The 21,219-nt window shown below is 42.6% G+C and overlaps 1 protein-coding gene across 1 annotated transcript in view; it reads right to left on the reverse strand.

Annotated features, from left to right (window-relative positions):
* Positions 1-13,051: 13,051 nt before the first annotated feature.
* The window catches only part of LOC124596061 (dehydrogenase/reductase SDR family member 11-like), a 47,676-nt gene continuing 39,508 nt past the window's right edge, over positions 13,052-21,219 (reverse strand). The window contains exon 6 of the mRNA XM_047135037.1: positions 13,052-13,220. Coding sequence (XP_046990993.1) covers positions 13,182-13,220 — 39 coding nt within the window. The 3' untranslated portion in view covers positions 13,052-13,181. The remainder of the gene's footprint in view (positions 13,221-21,219) is intronic.

A 21,219-nucleotide genomic window follows, 5' to 3' on the forward strand; every position in this document is an offset into this window, starting at 1 on the left:
ATGTGTGTGATGTCCTTAGGTTAGTTAGGTTTAAGTAGTTCTAAGTTCTAGGGGACTGATGACATCAGATGTTAAGTCCCATTGTGCTCAGAGCCATTTGAACCATTTTTTTTTTTTTTTTTTAAATGACGCCATTCAGTGTTTTCGGAAATTCGACCCCTAAGGTGCGAAATAGGACCTTACTGATTCACTGACTCATCATCGTTCAGGCCGAATCGCTTAAGATGTAAACTTGAAGTTTGAAGAGATTGTGGATCGTATACTATAGATATCGTTTAGTAAGCGATTGTTCAAAATGACATCCATAAGGAAGTTAAGCAGGGCATGAAACGTTTTTTGCAAATATCATGCTATTAAGGCAGTTTTTAAGCCAGAAATACGAAAATTGGTATTTGGTATCTCAGTTAGAAATAAAAGGATTCACATTCCAGTGTTTTTGAAGATATTTTGTTATTTTAAAACTTCTCTCAAGCTAAGGCTATGGAAACTAGTATTTGACTTTTAAAGGAATACGTGTTAGTAAATGAATGTTTCAGTGGAAATATCACCACAACAATTCAAAAGGCAGGATTAACAATGAACTCTGAATTCGGTTACCAGAATCGTTTTTTGGTCAGAAATATGTTCGGAAAAGACTGTGCTTCTAAGACTTTAATTACCATCAAAAGTTCAGAAGATGTTGCAATTTTGCGAACAACAGAAAAATTCGTTTAAAGAAAAAAAAATCTGTTCATACAGTCTACACGAGCAAAGCGCGGGCGCTAAGCTAGTTAGCAGGGAAATTTATGGGTGAATTATGGATACACCACTGAGTTGTGGTTGCCGAAGGGCCCTGGCTGTCACCTAATTTATTGGTTGCAAAGTTCTTGTGCAGCTGCCCACGCACGTCCCATGTCACGTGACAGTCTTGCGAAGTTCCGTAACAGTTAATATTAAGCTGTCCCCCCCCCCCCCCCCCCCGCCCCCCTCCCAGCTCTGGAGTCATCTCTTGACCATAAAAAAATGTAGTATAGCTTTTTTAAAATCTAGGAAACAAAATCAACAGGAGGACTGAACATTACAACTAAACCTACACAATACAATAATTCAGACAAGCATACGGAAATGTAATTAGGATCCCCTTCATTTGCATTTGCTGGCAAGAGAACGAACAAACAAAAGTAATAAAAATTGTTCAAGGCTGCCTTGGGGTAATAACAATAATCTTAACCTCCTACGCCGCGCGGGATTATCCGAGCGGTCTAGGGCGCTGCAGTCATTGACTCTGCGGCTGGTCCCGGCGGAGGTTCGAGTCCTCCCTCGGGCATGGGTGTGTGTGTTTGTCCTTAGGATAATTTAGGTTAAATAGTGTGCAGGTTTGGGGACTGATGACCTTAGCAGTTAAGTCCCATACGATTTCACACACATTTGAACATTTTTTTCCTTCTACAGTATACAATATTTACAACCGAAAATGATACAAGGCATATTCAAGCAAAGCAGTCACTCCTAGATTTAAACTGAGAAGTGAGGGTGCTGAATAGTGAACATGAGCTTCCTGTCTAAGACGTAGAGCTCTTCAAAAAGAAACACCACACCTGTTAAGTAATGTAAAGAGAAATGGGACTTGACAGACACATCATTTGTGGTTTTGTACCTTAAGGCAGCGAGACTGCTCCCCATTTGTTCAGAAATGTAACTGAAGGTTAGCGCAACGGATAAAAGGAAAAGCGCCCTCGTAAATGAAAAATACATGACAAGATTGCAAAATCACTTAATAATAATAATAATAATAATAATAGCAGGGATTCCTTACCTATTGAATGAATAGAAAAGTCCAGTCACTGACATATATGTACATAGTTTTTTATTGATTCTAATTAGCACATACGTATCAAACATCTTATGAACAAAATTTACATTGGAATGCCAGCAATGTACATGAGTAAATCTTAAATTATGCACTATGTGATCAAAACCATCCGAACACCTGGCTGAAAATGACTTACAAATTCGTGGCGCCCTCCATCGGTAATGCTGGAATTCAGTATGATGTTGGACCACCCTTAGCCTTGATGACAGCTTCCACTCTCGCAAGCTTACGTTCAAACAGGTGCTGAAAGGTTTCTTGGCGAATGACAGCCCATTCTTCACGGAGTGCCGCACTGAGGAGAGGTATCGATGTCGGTCGGTGAGGTCTGGTACGAAGCTGGCGTTTCAAAACGTCCCGGAGGTATTCTATAGGGCTCAGGTCAGGACTCTGTGCAGGCCAGTCCATTACAGGGATATTATAGTCGTGTAACTACTCCACCACAGGCTGTGCATTATGAACAGGTGCTCGATCGTGTTGAAAGATGCAATCGCCATCCCCGAATTGCTCTTCGACAGTGCGAAGCAACAAGGTGCTTAAAACATCGATGTAGGCATGTGCTGTGATAGTGCCACGCAAAACAATAAGGGGTGCAAGCCTCCACCATGGAAAACACGACTACACCATGACACCGCCACCTCCGAATTTTACTGTTGGCACTACACACGCTGGCAGATGATGTTCACCGGACATTCGCCATACCCACACCATACCATCAGATCGCCACATTGTGAGATTCGTCACTTCACATAACGTTTTCCACTGTTCAATCGTCCAATGTTTACGCTCCTTACACCTAGCGAGGCGTCGTTTGGCATTCACTGGCGTGATGTGTGGCTTATGGGCAGCAATGAAATGCAAGTTTTCTCACCATCCGCCTAACTATCATAGTACTTGCAGTGGATCCTGATGCAGTTTGGAATTCCTGTGTGATGGTGTGGATAGATGTCTTCTGCCTATTACACATTATAACCATCTTCAACTGTCGGCGGCCTCTGTCAGTCAACAGAAGATGTCGGCCTGTACGCTTTTGTGCTGTACGTGTTCCTTCACATTTCCACTTCACTATCACATCGGAAACAGTGGATCTAGGGATGTTTAGGAGTGTGGAAGTCTTGTGACACAAGTTACACCCAATCACCTGACCACGTTCGAATGTGAGTTCTGCGGAGCGCCCCATTCTACTCTCTCACGATGTCTAATGACTACTGAGGTCGCTGATATGGAGTAGCTGGCAGTAGGTGGCAGCACAGTGCACCAAATATGAAAAACGCATTTTTTGGGGGGTTGTTTGGATACTTTTGATCACATAGCGCATGAACTTTAAAACACCTACGAGTGGATCCCAAGGTAATGGGGAAACGAAATGAAAAACTCTAGCGATCGCCCTCGCATCCGACGATATTACAGAAATAACTGCACTGACCATTCTGTGAAAGGGTGTGCTAGACAGGCATGGAAACGAGTATCTGGCACTGTAATGGGGAATGGGTATGCGTATGCACAAGACTAACTCAGATGAAACCCACCTGGGAATCATTAAACCGAGGGAAGACAAATAATTTGGTTCAAAAAATGATTCAAATGGCTCTGAGCACTATGGGACTTAACATCTATGGTCATCAGTCCTCTAGAACTTAGAACTACTTAAACCTAACTAACCTAAGAACATCACACACATCCATGCCCGAGGCAGGATTCGAACCTGCGACCGCAGCGGTCACGCGGTTCCAGACTGAAGCGCCTAGAACCGCACGGCCACACCAGCCGGCAATAATTTGGTAATGAATATATCGAGTATCACTGAGAGGACCCTAAAATCAGTCAGCTCCTGATCAAAACTAAGCTCTACCCACTCTTGGTTTAGATCGACCACTGGAGTGACGCGGCACTTGCAGAGCAAGTGTCCAGAACCGGTGTCCGTGCCTCACGTCCCACAGATGAATCTCGCAGAAGAGTCCCACCCCAGCGTCCGCGGAAGAGTGACTAGAAAATTTCCTTCTTTCGACTCCTGGTAGCATTGCCGTGAAAAAAGGGAGTGAACGAAAACTACCATTGCTCAATCAAAGTCCGTAGCTAATTATAATCCAGTCAAACGAGAGGAAATTGCCGTTTCAAATCGCCCCATCTTCTGCTATGTATGGGAAAATAGCGCACCAAAAGTGCCATCGGACAATTAAGGCTCGCGATCAGTTGTTGTGCTACGAAGAGAGAGGAAACCGCCTTTTCGAATTTCACCTCTGTAGTAAAATTTTGAAATAGCCGACAAGGCGAACGGAATCAAAAACAAATGCACTTGAAATGCTTTCAATGTGCTACAGGTTTGTGTAGTTCCAAGGCATAACTGTCCCATCGTGTGGGCAGTGCTCTCTATTATCAAGCCATTCTCTCCAGAGCATACCAAAGCAAATGTCCATGCAGCCCTCCCTCGGAGCATAAATGCTCATCCGAAATGCGCCGAGGTGTCGGCTGCATTGTCATGTAGGAGGAGCTTGCCATTGTTTGTGGCGAAAAACAAGCCCATCCCAAAGGCCAAAGGTTCAAAAATGGCTCCAAGCACTATGGGACTTAACATCGGAGGTTATCAGTCCCCTAGTCCTTGAACTACATAAACCTAAGTAACTTAAGGACATCGCACACATCCATGGCCGAGGCAGGATTCGAACCTGCGACCGTAGCAGCAGCGCGGTTACGGACTGAAGCGCCTAGAACCGCTCGGCCACAGAGGCCGGCCCAGATCAGAAGGATTCAACTGTAACTGGCAAGGTGGGAAACAGCATAAAGCGGATATATTATCACTTAAAGTAAATCGAAATTGCTCATACATTGCCATAGGAAGAGTTGCATCTATCTCTACATAATGGGGCAGTACAAATGTGCTAGGTACTTGTCATGTCACAGTTATTTCTGACATATCTGATCAGTTCCTGCTCCCATACCGAATCATGTGCCAGAATTAATCTTGAATGGTGGTATAAATTAAACCTGTATGAAGAAAGTCAGCCGGACAGTTGGCGAACACGTTTCAGTGGGCCTGATGGTGGTGAATCCTGGAGCAGACAGTCAGCTGTTAGTTGGAGCTGTTCACGTCACAGCGCCCCCTTCTGTCTTTCGGAGGCTTGTCTGGGACGTAGGAGAGTGGCTGAGGGGCCAAGTAGTCTCCCATGCGGAGATCCAGAAAGGCCGCCACAAACGCTCGGGCTCGCCCTATTCTGTCCAGCAGGCAGCCGAAATTGCCTGGTTGCATCACTGAAAACACTGCATATCCTTGGCTAAAGTTGTGCTCGAATCCTGGTACAGGAGAGAGTCGTCATGCCTCAAGTCATAAATGAACAATGTCTTCATGTAATAATATCTCGCATTCTTGGTCACATCACAGATAATGTGGCTTGCCAGCTGATTCGTTAACTTCATTCTAAGGACAGGACGTATTAGAAGTTCATAATTTATACACAGATAACTTCTTTCCGTTTCAAATATTAAGAGGCACTCATATTACTGACTACTACTACCTAGTTTCAAAGGAACTATAGCGTCTTCGAGTTTCAGCGACTCAGAAATGTTTTATTCTGGAGAGTTCGGAAAACGCATTCAAAGAAAGTGAATTTAAAAGTAGAATTTAGCTCCAGTCATCTAGGAATGGTAGTCTAGTGATTCTCACCTTTTTCCGTAATACTTAAAGTATACCTAATGTCATAGGTCTTTAAATTTTTAATGTAACCCCCGCTTTATGGATGGGACACTTCAGAGGATTTCTCCATTCTACTTAAAACTAGCTGCTAACCACAGCTATTCTCACATATCAGCCAGCTACTTCCCTGCCATGCTGTCAGGTAATGAGCATCAAGTTAGAACACATACGTCGGACATAGAGTGAGACCAGTGTTTTGGTCTGCCCCTTAAGATACGCGACATGCTGCTCCCCATTACAGACTCTTCATGTGCTCAGTGTGTTCAATCTCCCTTGCAAATATGGCAGCTTCTACATAGGTCAGAGCATTTTACTGATCACAAGCGACATATTAAACAACAGGAGCTTGAAAAGTTGGCTATAGCTGGTTATTGCCTGGAAAACAGAAATAAAATACAGTTTTTAAACACAAGAGAGTTTTGGATCATTCGTCAGCTTATTGGGACTCCGTAATGGAGGAGGCTGCTGAGATTAGCATGAACAGCAACAATTTTAACCGAATCCAGGGGTACACACTTAGCAGGGTGCGGGGGCAGGCTCTGGATGTCGGAAGGAAGTAACTACACATGCCTGACGCTGGTAGGGAGGTGGGAGCAGCAATTTCAAACGTGGCGCCAGCCCCTCATACCACCTGATGGCATTCGATCCCATGGTGGGCTGGAGCTGCTGTGAGCTGCCCAACTCACCTTCAACACATGCATCATTTCGGCCCTCTCTGACTGGCGTCAGAGACTGCATTCACGCCTGTATAAGTGGAAAACTATGCTAGCCCCGGAAATTCACTATCCAAGGATTGTAACTTCTCTTCCTCTCAGGATATAACAACTGCCTCTCAGGATTGATTCCAGCCAACGCCATACCCGTCTTCACTATTGCCAGCCGGCCTTGCTGGCTACCATCGTCATCACCTCCACGGCCAGGTGTTGGCATTACTGCCAGTCCTCGCTGCCAGTCATCGCCAATGTTGCAAGTCCTCACTGCCAGTCATCACATTCACCACTAGTTCTCATCCTCACAGCTGAACACCGCCAGTGCTCACAAGCCCAAGTCTTCGCTGCCAGTCTTCGCCTCCACCCAGCAGTCAGCACCATTTCTACCCTCTTCCAACGATGTATCAACCTACAACTACTATATACACAATTTTACTAGCACCTGTGCTCCACTCCCACCTCCATCCTACTCCTTTACCCTCTACTCACTGCCCACTCCTCCTCTTCCTTGATTTCCCTCTTTCCCCACTACTTGAATGACCCTGTGCACCTTCCCACTCTCACAAACTGCATTTTCAGACCTAATTCACTACTCACTTGCAGTTGTCAGCTCCTTTGTCACCGCTGCTGCTGCCACTACCATCACCCTCATCACTAATGTCAGCACTGTACCTACCTCACCAGCCCCATGCATTGGAACCTATGAAGTGTATCTCACCCCACACATCTCCTCAACTTATTCCTTCTTCCCACCATGTCCTGCCCTCAGATTCCTCAGTCTTACAACACTTTCCCTCGAAATAAAAAAGTATCTTCCAAATCTCAACATATCACAAATCATGCCCCTTAAAGACTTCATAATCATCAAATTTTTCGAACCTGATTTTCTAACCCGTCTACTGCAATGAGTCCCTTCCATCACCTTTGGTCCTCAAGCCTATGTGCTCCCACTCAGCCCACCATGACCCAGATAACCTAAACCCCACACTGTCCACTGACTCTTACTGCTGTGATCAAGGGGGTGGACACTGAGATCATAGTGGGGGAGGTTGAATGAGAGCTAAATTTCAATCCTGATTGCCAAATCTGGGAAGCCCTTCGTATTCATCATCATTCTGATCCTACAATCCTCAGTCGTGTAGTTTCTGAATGTCTCTCGACCATAGATCACCTCCTTCAGAATGGTGCCATCATCTGTCACCATAAACACAAAGCTAAGCCTTCTGGATCCCTAGCCTACCATTGCCATAAATGCCTCATCTACAATGATCATTTAACTTCTGATTTCAAAAGTCCTTCTATTTGCTCTATGCAAAGCCAGCCACCTGTACCAACATTGTCCCAACCTCCAGTTCCCACCCATCTGCAATCAGTCCCATCCCAGTTACTCCTATAAGTTTACAGCCAAACCCCCTTCCACCAAACCTAAGCTGACTGTCCCAATCCACTTTTTTGACACATCACTCCAAATAATTCCCAGCATCCTACTCCTACTGCGAAAGACATAATCTGCTTCATCACATCAACCCATTAAAGCGTTCACATACCCTCTGTCAGGTCACCCTGGCAGCCCATTCCATATTTCATCTAAACACAGTACCAAATATTCCCAAAACCACGCCCACTTCCTCTTTGCCCGAGTGGACACCTTCGTCTGATACATTGCATCCCATCCTTGAGTAGCTTCTCCAGTCCCACAGCATCCTCGATTCATGCCATCATTACCCTTTTGACAAACACGACAGTAACAACCTTCTCCACAACTTCATGCCAGCTATCTATTCTCATTTTTTTTTCACTCTCAGTGTGGTCCTACAATCTCTCCTATCAACCTGGAGCTGATTATCAAGCAGATGCCACATGAGCAACATATCCTGTAACTCAACGTCTCTGAGCAGCTCTTTGTGAAACACCACCTCCACCTCATCAGTCATCCAGAAATGTTCAGTACTCATATTTTGTTCACCTTTCTATGTTTAAAAAAATTCCATTATCACATTCAAAACTGTAAGCTGAAGAGCGGCTACATGGCTGCTGCAAGCCCATCCCCTAGTGGAGGAATAAAATGGCAGTACAGAAAAAACTAGCCCCAGCCACTTCATCATTTCATTCTGTTCAGTAAGATATACACATACATACAACATTCATAGTCCTCACACTAGCACAACGTTTTAATTTTTGGCTGGTACGACATCCAGAATATGGTTCCACCACCTCAGTTTTGGCCAAGGTTTTTTGGAGGTTTACCTTGGTTGTGAAGTGTATGCCAGAACTGGTAAGCCCCACGCATTTATTCTCAATTGGGCTCTCCCATTTGCCCCATTGTTAGCTTGTCTGATAATTGGCTGCACTCCTAGGAGTGGAGGATAAAGAAAATCAACAAATAAAATAAAGCTAGCCCTGTCAGTCAGTGGTGACGACGATGGTGGAGACAGTCATCAAAAGCTTGAAATTTTATTCGAACTGATTTGGCTTGAAAACCAAGAAGATTTGATTCATCAGTCGTTTTGTGGTGAGTAAGTACGATAGCAATTTATAAATGTCTTGGTATACAGTGGTGTACATATGTTGCGTGTATGTATAATTGTATGGAATGTTGGTATACACATACATAATGGAAGTGTTTCTATCATTTTACCATATGCCGAATCAGTTAAAAAATCTAAAAAACATCAAAAATTTCTGTTTCTTCTCATTTATTGCAAAATCTTAATACAGCTCTATAAAAGCTTTTGGTCAGCTTTCTCCCTTTGTGAGTTGAATGAAAGTGAGAAATCATGGTTTTTCAAAATGCACTTTGGCAACTTTTAGTGTTTGCCCTTGGGCTTTATCATCATTTTGATAGCTGGTTTTACTGGGAATCGCAAGCTTTTCAATCGAAAAAGCAAAACCATCAGTTTAATTTGTAATTATATTGTCAAAATGGAATTAAACACTGAATTTTAAATTACAAATATCTTTTATCCACTTCACAATGGATGCCTGTTTCAAGGAATGAAGTTGGGCACTAAGATAAACTGTGGACTTTCCAAAATTATTAAATAATGTTAAAATGGTGGAGAAGGAAATAAATAATTTGTAATTTGGTGCAGCGCAAATTTTATTAAGTGAGCTGCCCTCACGTGTCTATCCGTTTGGGTAAACGTAGGTCGTGATGGCCGCCTCCACCCCCACCAACGACAACACGGCATGCGCAGTGTTGCTGTTGAGCAGTGCATGTTGATGGGCGTGACCGTGATCGCCGATCTATGCCTCGTGCTATTGAAGTATCTGTATATTATACAACATGTACATCGTACAACAAGTTTAATAATTTTTTCACATGGTTTATGTCCACTGACGTGAAGAAAGACGTTCCATTTCCACTTTTTTTCCCTTTTAAGTAGCCTTTGTTCTTCTTTAGAACTGAGGAAATTTCCGTAGCACATTTCAGTTAAAATCGTTTCAGAGGTTTAGTCATGAAAACCTAGCATACGGAATTACCTTCATATTTATGTTATTAGTGTGGCCCTTTCGAGACTGTGCCCGAGTGTACGAGAGTGTTAACCAAAATCAGTCATACGCACTTTCATTCTCACAAAGCAGATACTGAAGCGGTTTGTACCAAATTGCGTTGCACATTCACAGGCAAGATAATGTGTGAACTATTCTTTAACTAACAAGTATCGCATGGAATACAGATTATAAATATAAGCATACTCCCTCGGCACGCCGACTTGCGGGTGTCCGAGACCAAGGAAAGTGGGATGGGAGTTTGTTTGTCTTGTAGAAGTTACTGGGGGACGGGAGAAAGTTGAGAAAGTTGGTTCTTGTGGAAGTGCAGGTTTTCTCTCTTCCCTACTACTTACCACAAGCTGTCAGTTCGGCAAGGACCCCATTCCGACACGAATAAAAGGTCTGTATGTTCGTATTAGAAGTTCTTCCATAAGCAAATCGCTTTCATGACGTGTCAGTTATTTTGCAGGAAAAAGCATACATTTTTTCAGATTCCTGGGGTAGATATTGATTTACTACAGCGGGGTCGTGGACGTCAGGTAGATCAGATGCAAGCGAGAGGGAAATATAATTATGAAAGCAGGTAGACCAAGATGAGTCATGGGTGCATCACTAGGAACTGTTAGACAATGTATGGCTCGATACTCGAATTGGGAGGTAATTTATTCGTTGCGCTATAGCTATACTTACCTCTGCCTGCATACTATTTTATCGTTTCCTACATTTCTGTCAGCTGTCACTGTCGGCCCTAAAAATACAGGAGTGTCATGTTGAGACGACCATGACAAATACCGAAGATGAATGAAGTATAACTACAGATACGAGTCTCTTATTTATCATGTCACGTTTCAGGTAGATAGTTACGAAATTACGTTCCTATTATTAGTGGTGAGAACAGACGCCTTTTTGCTGCAGCAAGAAGCCAAGTGAAAACAGGCTATGTTTCGTCTTCTCGTGGTAGAAAGTTCGCTCCGAAACAGCACTTCTGAAGCTAAAAACAGTAATAATGCAAGAGTACAGTGTATACACTGATAAAGGTGAACGTAATAGAATAGTTGTTAATGTACTTTTCAATGTTACATTATCTCTTTACTTTTCACAAAGTTGTTATACAAGTCAGACTTGTGACAATATTTTTATTAAGTACAGAGATAACTGTCGGGTGCAATTACTGTAGCAATATAGTTTAATTTCTCGAACATCGCAACATTGTAAGTTATAAATATAGTATGGACACAATAATAGGAGAAACTGGAACATTAGGTTCTTTTGATTTGATTCTAGATTATGTTTGCCATCCAGAAGGATAATATAATCTGCCGTGACAAATAAGTATCAATCGAATAGATGGCTTCAATTGTGCCAAAGCGGAACGCGCGCCCAATAGCGGAATCCGCCATGTGTGCCCTCGTCTCCATATGCTTAGGATGCTTTCCGCGTTATAGGAGGTACTCAAGGCGACAGACCACAGATCACATTTCCAATCCACTGCAGTCTACAATAAGGAATTTGAAGACTGTGACACACTGATGACGTACAACTCTATGTCGCCGAAAGTCTCATGACAACTGTTCCTAGTCGTCCAAACATATAACTAAAATGTGCTGGATGTCTCTGCAGGCATGGTGCGTATTAAAGTACTCATTATCCGTCTTAAAATTGTGATCAGAGAGTCTGTTTGAACTTTTCGACAATGACATGTCTATCATCGCCAGCAGACACGCTTGACAGCAAATGCAAATGCGTTTAAAGTCATCCGGTTTGGCTAGTCGCGGAGCTTCATATTGCCAGAGACAGGAGCTGAGCGCTGTCACAGCGCTGCCACGTAATGAAGTGGGAGGTTTACATGTAGTGATTAAGTCATTGCAGGAAGAGGATGACATCAAAACTGTAAGCAAACCAATAAAATCAGGTTACCTAGGAATGTTATTACATAACAGGAAATAAAAGGAGGTGGCTAAGCTAGTCATGGTGAGAAAGGTTTTAAAAAGGAAGGAAAGGCAGAAGAACATAAAAGGGACTCTGTGTTAGAATTAAATTAAAGGTATCTGATTTAGATAAAGATTCTTCTTTTGAAATCAATTATGGGCCTCATGAGATAACAGACACTCCATCTCACTGCCAATAAGCTGATTTATTGTCAGTCCTATTTTTAGGTAAAAGAAACATTCGTTACCTGAATATACGAGTAAAACATAGGAACAGATGGTGAAATGCCTGAATAAGGATGGAATGTGTATGAGTAATGATTAACAGTGGTTTAACATTTATGTGTCTTTGCTTACCACGTCGACTGAGTCCTTTCACTATTGGTAAATAGTATAAAATGATAAAGTACTGTTTAACTTATATTTCACCTTTCTTCTCGTAGGCGGCAGATAATTATTATAATTTTACATGCCTTTCCTTTGCTTTATGTGTAAAATCAGTATTAATTATCTTGACAACCGCTGTCACATATTTATTTTTCCCTTAATTTTAACTTTCATTATTTAGAACACGGAACTACACAGGTTTTCCAAATATTATCAGTAATTGATGTGCAGCAACTAAATCATAGGTATAATTTAAGTTGTAGGTAAATGAAGGCACTATCTGTGGCAGACAGATGTGAAATCGCACAGTGGATGATGGAAGGGCTCGACAGAGCAAGAAATTAGTTTTTTTTCTCATTATGGAGACTGTAATTCTAGATGTATTGTATGTTATAGTATAAAATAGTGTCCAAAATGTATTAATATCGTTTATGAATTCATTATGAGTTAATCTTCACTTAATGTTTCACGACTATTATCCATCAATTTGAAACTATTTAGCAGATATTATTTTATAAAACTGTGGTAGAATATCATAAATTATCTTCTTGAAATCAGATATAAACAGATTTATGTGTCTCTTTCTTGATACTATAATAACTGTCACGAAACTTTCCCCACTGCTGACAAACTGAAAGCAATATTTTATGATTTTATTAGAGTTATGATACAGACCTTTTTACCCTTTTTCAAGGTTTAACTGCGTCTTATAAAATATTGCTTAAAACTGCCTGTTGATTCCTGCTAATACTTCAATCAGAAATAGATCGGTGTCACCTTGATCATTTTTCACCATAATATTTTGGCTGTTTCAAGAATGGTTGAAAAATCCAGAGTTTGTATCATACAGCACATTTAGTTACACTTATATCATCTACCCTCCTCCAGATTTATCTGAGTCTAAATTAATGGTTGTTCCTTCATTTGAGCATCTACATGAATGGATACCACTAAGTACTGCATTAAATGTCCATGTCAAAACGAAACAACGGTGGGTGAATGGTATTTTAATTGAAAGAGAAATTACAATTCAAACTGTAATGTTCTACTAAAAATCAGTTATTTTTTAATACAAGTCAACAACTCAATTCTGGAAACAATTTATAAAAACAGCGTAGACATTATTCACTGCAAGTAGGATATATGATGATGTCTTGAACCTGAAACAAACAATAATTTTACTCAGTTATTACCATATTCCTATTCTATTAAATATGTGATAGCTGTACATGCTAAGAGCATCTGCAAAACATAGTCTGGTGAATGATTTAGATGTTTCTCTTATGTGTGTCTTCCAATGCAATCCTGATAAATGTTAATAATAATTTCCTTTTAATGACGTTGTTTCAGTGATATTGACGAAACTATGATTCACTGAATATTGCAGAAATTGACAGAAATTTTTACAATATGTAAATATCTCTATGCATGACAATGAAGTCTGTCGTCAGCTTGCAAAAGAATTGTCGGAAGCAATAAATTTACTTATTACTGTATGAGACTTGAAAATAATTAAAGAAGGTAGTTTGTTTATATCTTTCTTACACCTACATGTATAAATGATTGGAAAGTCAAAATAATGAAAAATCACAAAAATTGCGGAAAATAGGAAGAAACTTTGTCAATGATTGAAGAACGAGAAAAATATTTATAAAATAATAATAATTATAATTGTCAGTTACCAAGTGTAGCAAGACACCTCACTATAATTAGATGATAGGTTTTTCGGAGATGTTTTACCAGGGAAGGTAACTTCGAGTAAAGATCCTATTTTAGTACCATTTTAGAAGTTATTAATAAAAATTAGTAGAAGATCCCGAAACATGGGCGCTAATTCAGAGCTAATAGTAGTATTACACATTGACTTAGTTTACTTAAGAAACGTAATTATATTCCGCCAAAAGCTGTCGACTTGTCTACTTTGTTTGTCGAAGTCGATCTGATTTGAGCGTTAATGATAATGACAACTTATGCAGAAAATATTTCGGGTTATGTTAACTTATATATATTCCGTGTATAAATACATATACTGTTGTGGACTGGCAAGACAGCCAATCCACAGTGACGGGTAACCGAAAGGCACGCGCTTAAACTCACGCAGGCTGGCGTGAGGTCTGAAACAGGATACGTAATGAATGCTATAAAGAAAAGTACGTAGCTGCTGAAATACTTAACTTTAATCCACAATTGGTGAACATTGGTCTTGTTACTGTACATGCTTCCTTAGATACATAGCAAAGGATAAATGGCGCCTTGCTAGGTCGTAGCAATTGACTTAGCTGAAGGCTATGCTAACTATCGTCTCGGCAAATGAGAGCGTAATTCTCAGTGAACCTTTCCTAGCAAAGTCGGCTGTACAACTGGGGCGAGTGCTGGTAAGTCTCTCTAGACCTGCCGTGTGGCGGCGCTCGGTCTGCAATTACTGACAGTGGCGACACGCGGGTCCGTCGTATACTAGCGGACCGCGGCCAATTTAAAAGGCTACCACCTAGCAAGTGTGGTGTCTGGCGGTGACACCACATATACTGTACACACACAGTCCAGCTGGAGATGGTCATGCTATAGAAACTGGTTTAGATAAATAAAGTAGGCAATATATCAGCTTTTGGAAGAATACAGTTCTGTTTTTTAAATACATTGCACCTGTGGAATGCTGCTCACATTTGATGAAGTCATACTGGAATTGCTGTATCCGGAAACCCCAGCTATCAGCGTTGGAAGTTTGAGTGCAGGCTGCCAAAGCTCAGGCCCTGCTGGTCACTCTACTTCATAGCAGGTAAACAATACGGCCGACCACAACAACGAGTTCGTTTTCGAGTAGATCTCCAGCAGAAGTCACTGGAACGGGAGGCACCCGCTTCGCCACTGGAGGCGCTGCAAGCACGGTACTACTTGCTTCGCCGTCCGCACTGGCCGAGCGGTTCTAGGCGCTACAGTATGGAACCGCGCGACCGCTACGGTCGTAGGTTCGAGTCCTGCCTCGGGCATAGATGTGTGTGATGGACCGTACTGGCCTATAACGAGATCCAGCCTTGCAGCAGCCGCCCTCGCTTCCTATGACCTCGACCCCACTTGGACTCTGTGCTCTCGCGTTGGTGTACGCCGGTTCACTTGAATATTGTTATCCTACCAAATAACTTCTGTCAGCGATAGGTGCCCACTGGACTCTGAATCACACCAATTAACCATCTGTAGTTACTGAACATAGGTACAAGGAAGTTAACTGCGAAGACACCATGGTTCACGGAAGAAATACTTGAGTTGATCGACGGAAGATGGAAGTACAAAAACGTTTCAGGAAATTCAGGAATACAGAAATAAAAATCACTTAAGGGGAAGTAGGAAGTGCGAGGAAGCTAAGACGAACAGGCTCCATAAAATATGTAAAGAAATCGAAAAAGAAATGATTGTCGAAAGGATAAACTCAGCATATAGAAAAGTCAAAACAACCTTTGGTGAAATTAAAAACAAAGGCGGCAACATTAAGAGTGCAATGGTAATTCCACTCTTCAATGCAGACAAGAGAGCGGATAGGTGGAAAGAGTACACTATGAGTGGGAGGACTTGCGTGAAGACGTGATAGAAGAAGAAACAGACTCGATAGGGGTGAGATAGGGGAGCCAGTATTAGAGCCAGAATTTAAACGAGCTCTGGGATCAAATAAGGCGGACGAGATAGATAACATTCCACCGGAATTTCTAAAATTATTGGGGGAAGTGACAACAAAACGACTGTTCACGTTGGTGTGTAGAGTGTACGAGACTGGCCAATATACCACCGGAAAAGCATCATCCACACTATTCCGAAGACAGCAAGAGCCGATAAGCGCGAGAATTATCGCGCAATCAACTTAACAGCTGCTGACAAGAATAATATACAGAAGAATGGAAAAGAAAATTGAAGACCTGGTAGATGACGATCAGTTTCACTTTAGGAGAGATAAAGGCAACAGAGAAGCAGTTCTGACTTTGCTGATGGTAATGGAAGCAAGATTGTAGAAAAATCAAGACATGTTTATGGGATTTGTCGACCTGGAAAAAGCGTTCGACATTGGTAAATGGTGCAAGATGGTCGAAATCCTGAGAAAAACAGCGGTAAGCTGTAGTGAAAGACGGGTAATATACAACATACGTAAGAATCAAGAGGCAACAATAATAGTGTAAGACCAGTAACGAAGTGCTTTGATTAAAAAGGGTGTAAGACAGGGAAGTAGGCTCTCACCCATACTGTTCAATCTATACATCGAAGAAGCAGTGTCGGAAATAAAAGGAAGGTTCAAGAGTGGGATAAAAATTCAAAGTGAAACGATATCAATGATAAGATTCGCTGATGGCATTCCTATCCCCAGTTAAAGTGAAGAACAATTATGGGACCTGTTCAGTGGAATGAATAGTCTAATGAGTACAGAATATGGACTGAGAATAAATCGGAGAAAGAAGAAAGTAATGAGAAGTAGCAGAAATGAAAACAGCGAGAAACTTAACATCGCAATTGGTGCTCACGAAGTAGATCAAGTTAAGGAATTCTGCTACCTAGGCAGCAAAATAACCCATGACGGACGGAGCAAGGAGGACGTAAAAGCAGACTAGCACTGGTATAAAGGGCATTCATGGCCAGCAAAAGTCTATATAGCCCGCAATCCCCAATGTCAGGAAACGTTTTCTGAGAATGTACTTTTGGAGGACGGCATTGTATATTAGTGAAACATGTACTGAGGGAAAGCCGGAACGGAAGAGAATATAAGTATAGGAGATGTGGTGCTACAGAAGAATGTTGAAAATTAGGTGAACTGATAAGCTAAGGAATGAGGAGATATTCCGCAGAGTCGGAGAGGCAAGAATACGTGGGAAACATTGACAAGAAGAAGAGAGAGAATGAGAGGCCATCCGTTGAGACATCAGGGGAAAATTTCCATGGTGCTAAAGGGAGCTGTAGAGGAAGACAGAGATTGGAATACATCCAGCATATAACTGAGGACGTTGGTTCCAAGTGCTACACTGAAATTTAAAAAAAGACGGTATTAGTCCTTATCAAACGTCAGATCAGGAAGATTCTTATTTTCTGTGTTATCAGATTCAATCTTTTTGCTTCCTGAGGGCCTTGGTTGTGAATCTTTTCATTTTATGTGCTGTTGAAGTAAAGGTTTTATTTTATCACTGCGAATTGTGTTTTGCATGGATGTGTACTCACTCTGATCACTACAGGAATAGTGAAAGTGCACGAAAAGTAATGCTTATCTTATTTCGAAAGTACTTTTCATCATGTCTTACATACGATGCCTAGTGTCAAGGGAAAACGTCGGTTTGGTCTCGTTACAAATAAAATGTGTTTTCAAAATGAATTATATTCATCCGTTCGACAAAGTGCCTCCACATGAGCCTTGTGTGACTTTCGGTTTAAAGGCATGTATTGACAGAGACAACAAAACACGAACAGTAATCATAAATTTAGCACATACGGAGTATCTTCGCTGCATCGTGGTAGCAGACAGATAGTGGCGCGCACGCCAGCACACGAGACATAGTCGAGCAAGTGAGGTGGGGCAAGCATATGTTTGCAGACGTGATAAGTGCTAGAGCAAATGTCATTAAATGGAATAGAGCACTAGGCTAATGTGGGACTGCTCCACTGAATAGGGACACAAAATCAACCGAAAGAAACAATTTTGTTTGCAACTAGAGAGAATATCAGCATAAGTATCAGTATTTATCACGCGGACGCCATACAAACACCGAGAAACTAAACTACAAATATACATATCAAAAAAGTTTTGCATCACCTCGGTTCCGATAGTTCAGGAACCTGTACAGAAAATTGGAAGAGAGATCAACATAAACATCATTTCCTCCCTTTTTATTGCTCATGAAAACCACACTGTACGTGTTGCGCCACCATACAGCGAGACCTTCACAGGTGGTGGTCCAGATTGCTGTATACATCGGCACCTCTAATACCTAGTAGCACGTCCTCTTGCATTATTGCATGTTTGTATTCGTCGTGGCATACTGTTCACAAGTTCATCAAGATACTGTTGATCCAAATTGTCCCACTCCTCAACGGCGTTTCGGTGTAGATCCCTCAGAGTCGTTGGTGGGTCACGACGTCCATAAACAGCCCTTTTCAATATGTCCCAGGCATGTTCGGCAGGATACATGTCTGGAGAACATGCTGGCCACTCTAGTTGAGGGATGTCGTTATCCTGAATGAAGTCATTCACAAGATGTGAATGATGGGAGCGCGAATTGTTGTCCATGAAGACGAATGCCTCGCCAGTATGCTGCCGATATCGTTGCACTATCGGTCGGAGGATGGCATTCACGTATCGTACAGCCGTTATGGCGCCTTCCATGACTACCAGCGGTGTACGTCGACCCCACATAATGCCACACTAAAACAGCAGGGTACCTCCACCTTGCTGCACTCGCTGGACAGTGAGTCTAAGGCGTTCAGCCTGACCGGGTTGCCTCCAAACACGTCTCCGACGATTGTCTGGTTGAAGGCACATGCGACACTCATCGCTGAATAGAACGTGATGCCAATCCTGACCGGTCCTTTCGGTATGTTATTGGCCCCATCTCTACCTCGCTGCATGGTGTCGTGGTTGCAAGGATGGACCTCACCATGGATGTCGGGAGTGAAGTTCGCATCATGCAGCCTATTGCGCACAGTTTGAGTCGTAACACGACGTCCTGTGGCTGCACGAAAAACATTATTCAACATGGTGGCGTTGCTGTCAGGGTTTCTCCGAGACATAATCCGTAAGTAGCGGTCGTCCAGTGCAGTAGCAGCCCTTGGGCAGCCTGAGCGAGGCATGTCATCAACAGTTCCTGTCTCTCTGTATCTCCTCCATTTCTGAACAACATGGCTTTGGTCCACTCCGAGACCCCTGGACACTTCCCTTGTTGAGAGCCCATCCTGGTACAAAGTAACAATGCGGATGCGATCAAATCGCGGTATTGGCCGTCTAGGCATGGTTGAACTACAGACAACACGAGCCATGTACCTCCTTCCTGGTGGAATGACTGGGACTGATCGGCTGTCGGACCCCCTCCGTCTAACAGGCGCTTCTCGTGCATGGTTGTTTACATCTTTGGGCGGGTTTAGTGTCATCTCTGAACAGTCAGGGGGACTGTGTCTGTGATAAAACATCCACAGTCAACGTCTATCGTCAGGAGTTCTGGGAACTGCGATGATGCAAAACTTTTTTTGATGTGTGCATCTGCCGAAACACTAGAGTAAATGTGCCGGACGATTGCCAGGAGGAACGCACGGCGTAAATACAATTTGGAGAGAAAGGTAACGACCTCATCTACGAAAATAGAAGAAAGATGTACCTTTTCTTTCGTCAATGAGTCGGTGACAGAAAGCTTTAGAACTTTAGGCCACAAAAAGTTTTACTACTTACTCTCATAAAATATTTTACCATAAACTTAAATCTCTTCTTGACACATTTTGGAATTTTTCTGTTCACTAGAATACGTCTTTGTTATTTCATTTAAGTATGGTTCCCCAACAGCAAAAATTGTGTGAACGGCTAACGCTTTCCTAGTTTTAATAAATTTGAGCCCCTCCGGTGATTAGTAATTTAAGGTAAGCGTCATGGAAGCTACTGCAGGCGACCAGAGCACTGAAGCTGCAGCCCGCTTGCGTCGTCTGTTCACAGCAGACAAGAGAGTGGTTGTGGGAAATGCTACTGTCAGAATGCCTCTGGTGGTCAAGGGGCTCCAGTTACATTTTAGAGGGTAGACTACTATTGTTGGTAGTTTATAGGTTACAGGCCGGTGCAACCCTGATAGATGTATGAAGTCTTATTGAGATGGTTTTCCTAAAGTGAGCATCTTGTCCAGAAGTTCCACTTAAGTGCTGCATATGACGAGAGAAATTTGTTGGTTAGTGCTCAGAGGAATGGGGCAGCTTTTTCACATCAAGTCTGGTCATTCCCCGCTGCCACCACAGGCGATATATTTGAGGTATGGCACTTCAAGAATGTGAAACGTGTCAGATATGGCCGAGAAAGCATATGGTGGTGGAAAGAGAGGACATCTACATTTTCATGGCGGTGTGCAAATTACACTGAGGAACAGCGAAACATTGTCCGAAGTAGCTGACAACGAGAGACATCCACAATCTGATCAAAATTTTGTGGGCACCTGTTAGTGGACATTAATATGAGGCATGTACACACTTCGTCTTTATGACGTTCTGAACTCTGCTGGGGTCATTTTCAATGACAGTCATTCTTCGTCAAGATCCGAAACCAGAGTAGAACTTAGACATAGAGGTCTCGAGCGAAGTCGACTTTTAACGCGTCCCAGACGTGTTCCGTTGGGTTTACGTCGGGACTATGACACGATACACCCTGTCAGGGATGTTAGTATCCACAAGCCGTTACGTCACAGATGCTACTTTACGGCAGGGTGCAGTGTCATGTTACATTCAACGTCTTCGGACTGTTTCTCTACTGCACGCAGTAAACGATGCTGTAAAATGTGCTGATGTCCTTCCGTGTTAAGGGTTTTTTTAAGCACACTCACCACGAAAAACACCCCGCCTACAGTAATACCACTTCCTCCGTAATTGATTGTTGGCACTACACATGATGGTGGGTAACGTTCTCCAGGCTTTCGCCAAAGCCACGCCACTTCCCTCGAACTGCCACAGAGTATATCGTGAGTCATCACCCCAGATCACTGGTTTCCGGTCATCCACTGCCTAGTAGTGTCTCTCTTCACACTACATCAATCGTGGCTCAGCAAACTCTACAGAAACGCGTGGCTCATGAGGAGATGCTTGACGATCGTATCCCATTATTTGTAACTCCCTACGTGCAGCAGTCGTGTTGGCTGAACCACTGGCACCACTTCGGAGCTCTCGAATGATGTCTTCCGCTATTTTCATGCGATTTTCACAGCCGCTCTCTGCAGTACTGGACGGTCCCCGTCAGTCAGTATATAAAGCCTCCTTGGACTGGTTTAGCTGTTCCTTCGCGTTTCCACTTCACACATACACACCACCAGTCGACTTGGGGAACTTTAGAAGGCTTTAAATGCTCCTGACGGATCTGTTACTCAGATGACATCCAATGTCTAGTCCAAGTTCGATGTCACATATCTCTCCCGATTGACACATTCTGTTTCTCTACTGACAGCTTCACACATC

This window comes from Schistocerca americana, chromosome 2 (genome assembly GCF_021461395.2).
Source record: "Schistocerca americana isolate TAMUIC-IGC-003095 chromosome 2, iqSchAmer2.1, whole genome shotgun sequence".
Taxonomy (NCBI): Eukaryota; Metazoa; Arthropoda; class Insecta; order Orthoptera; family Acrididae; genus Schistocerca; species Schistocerca americana.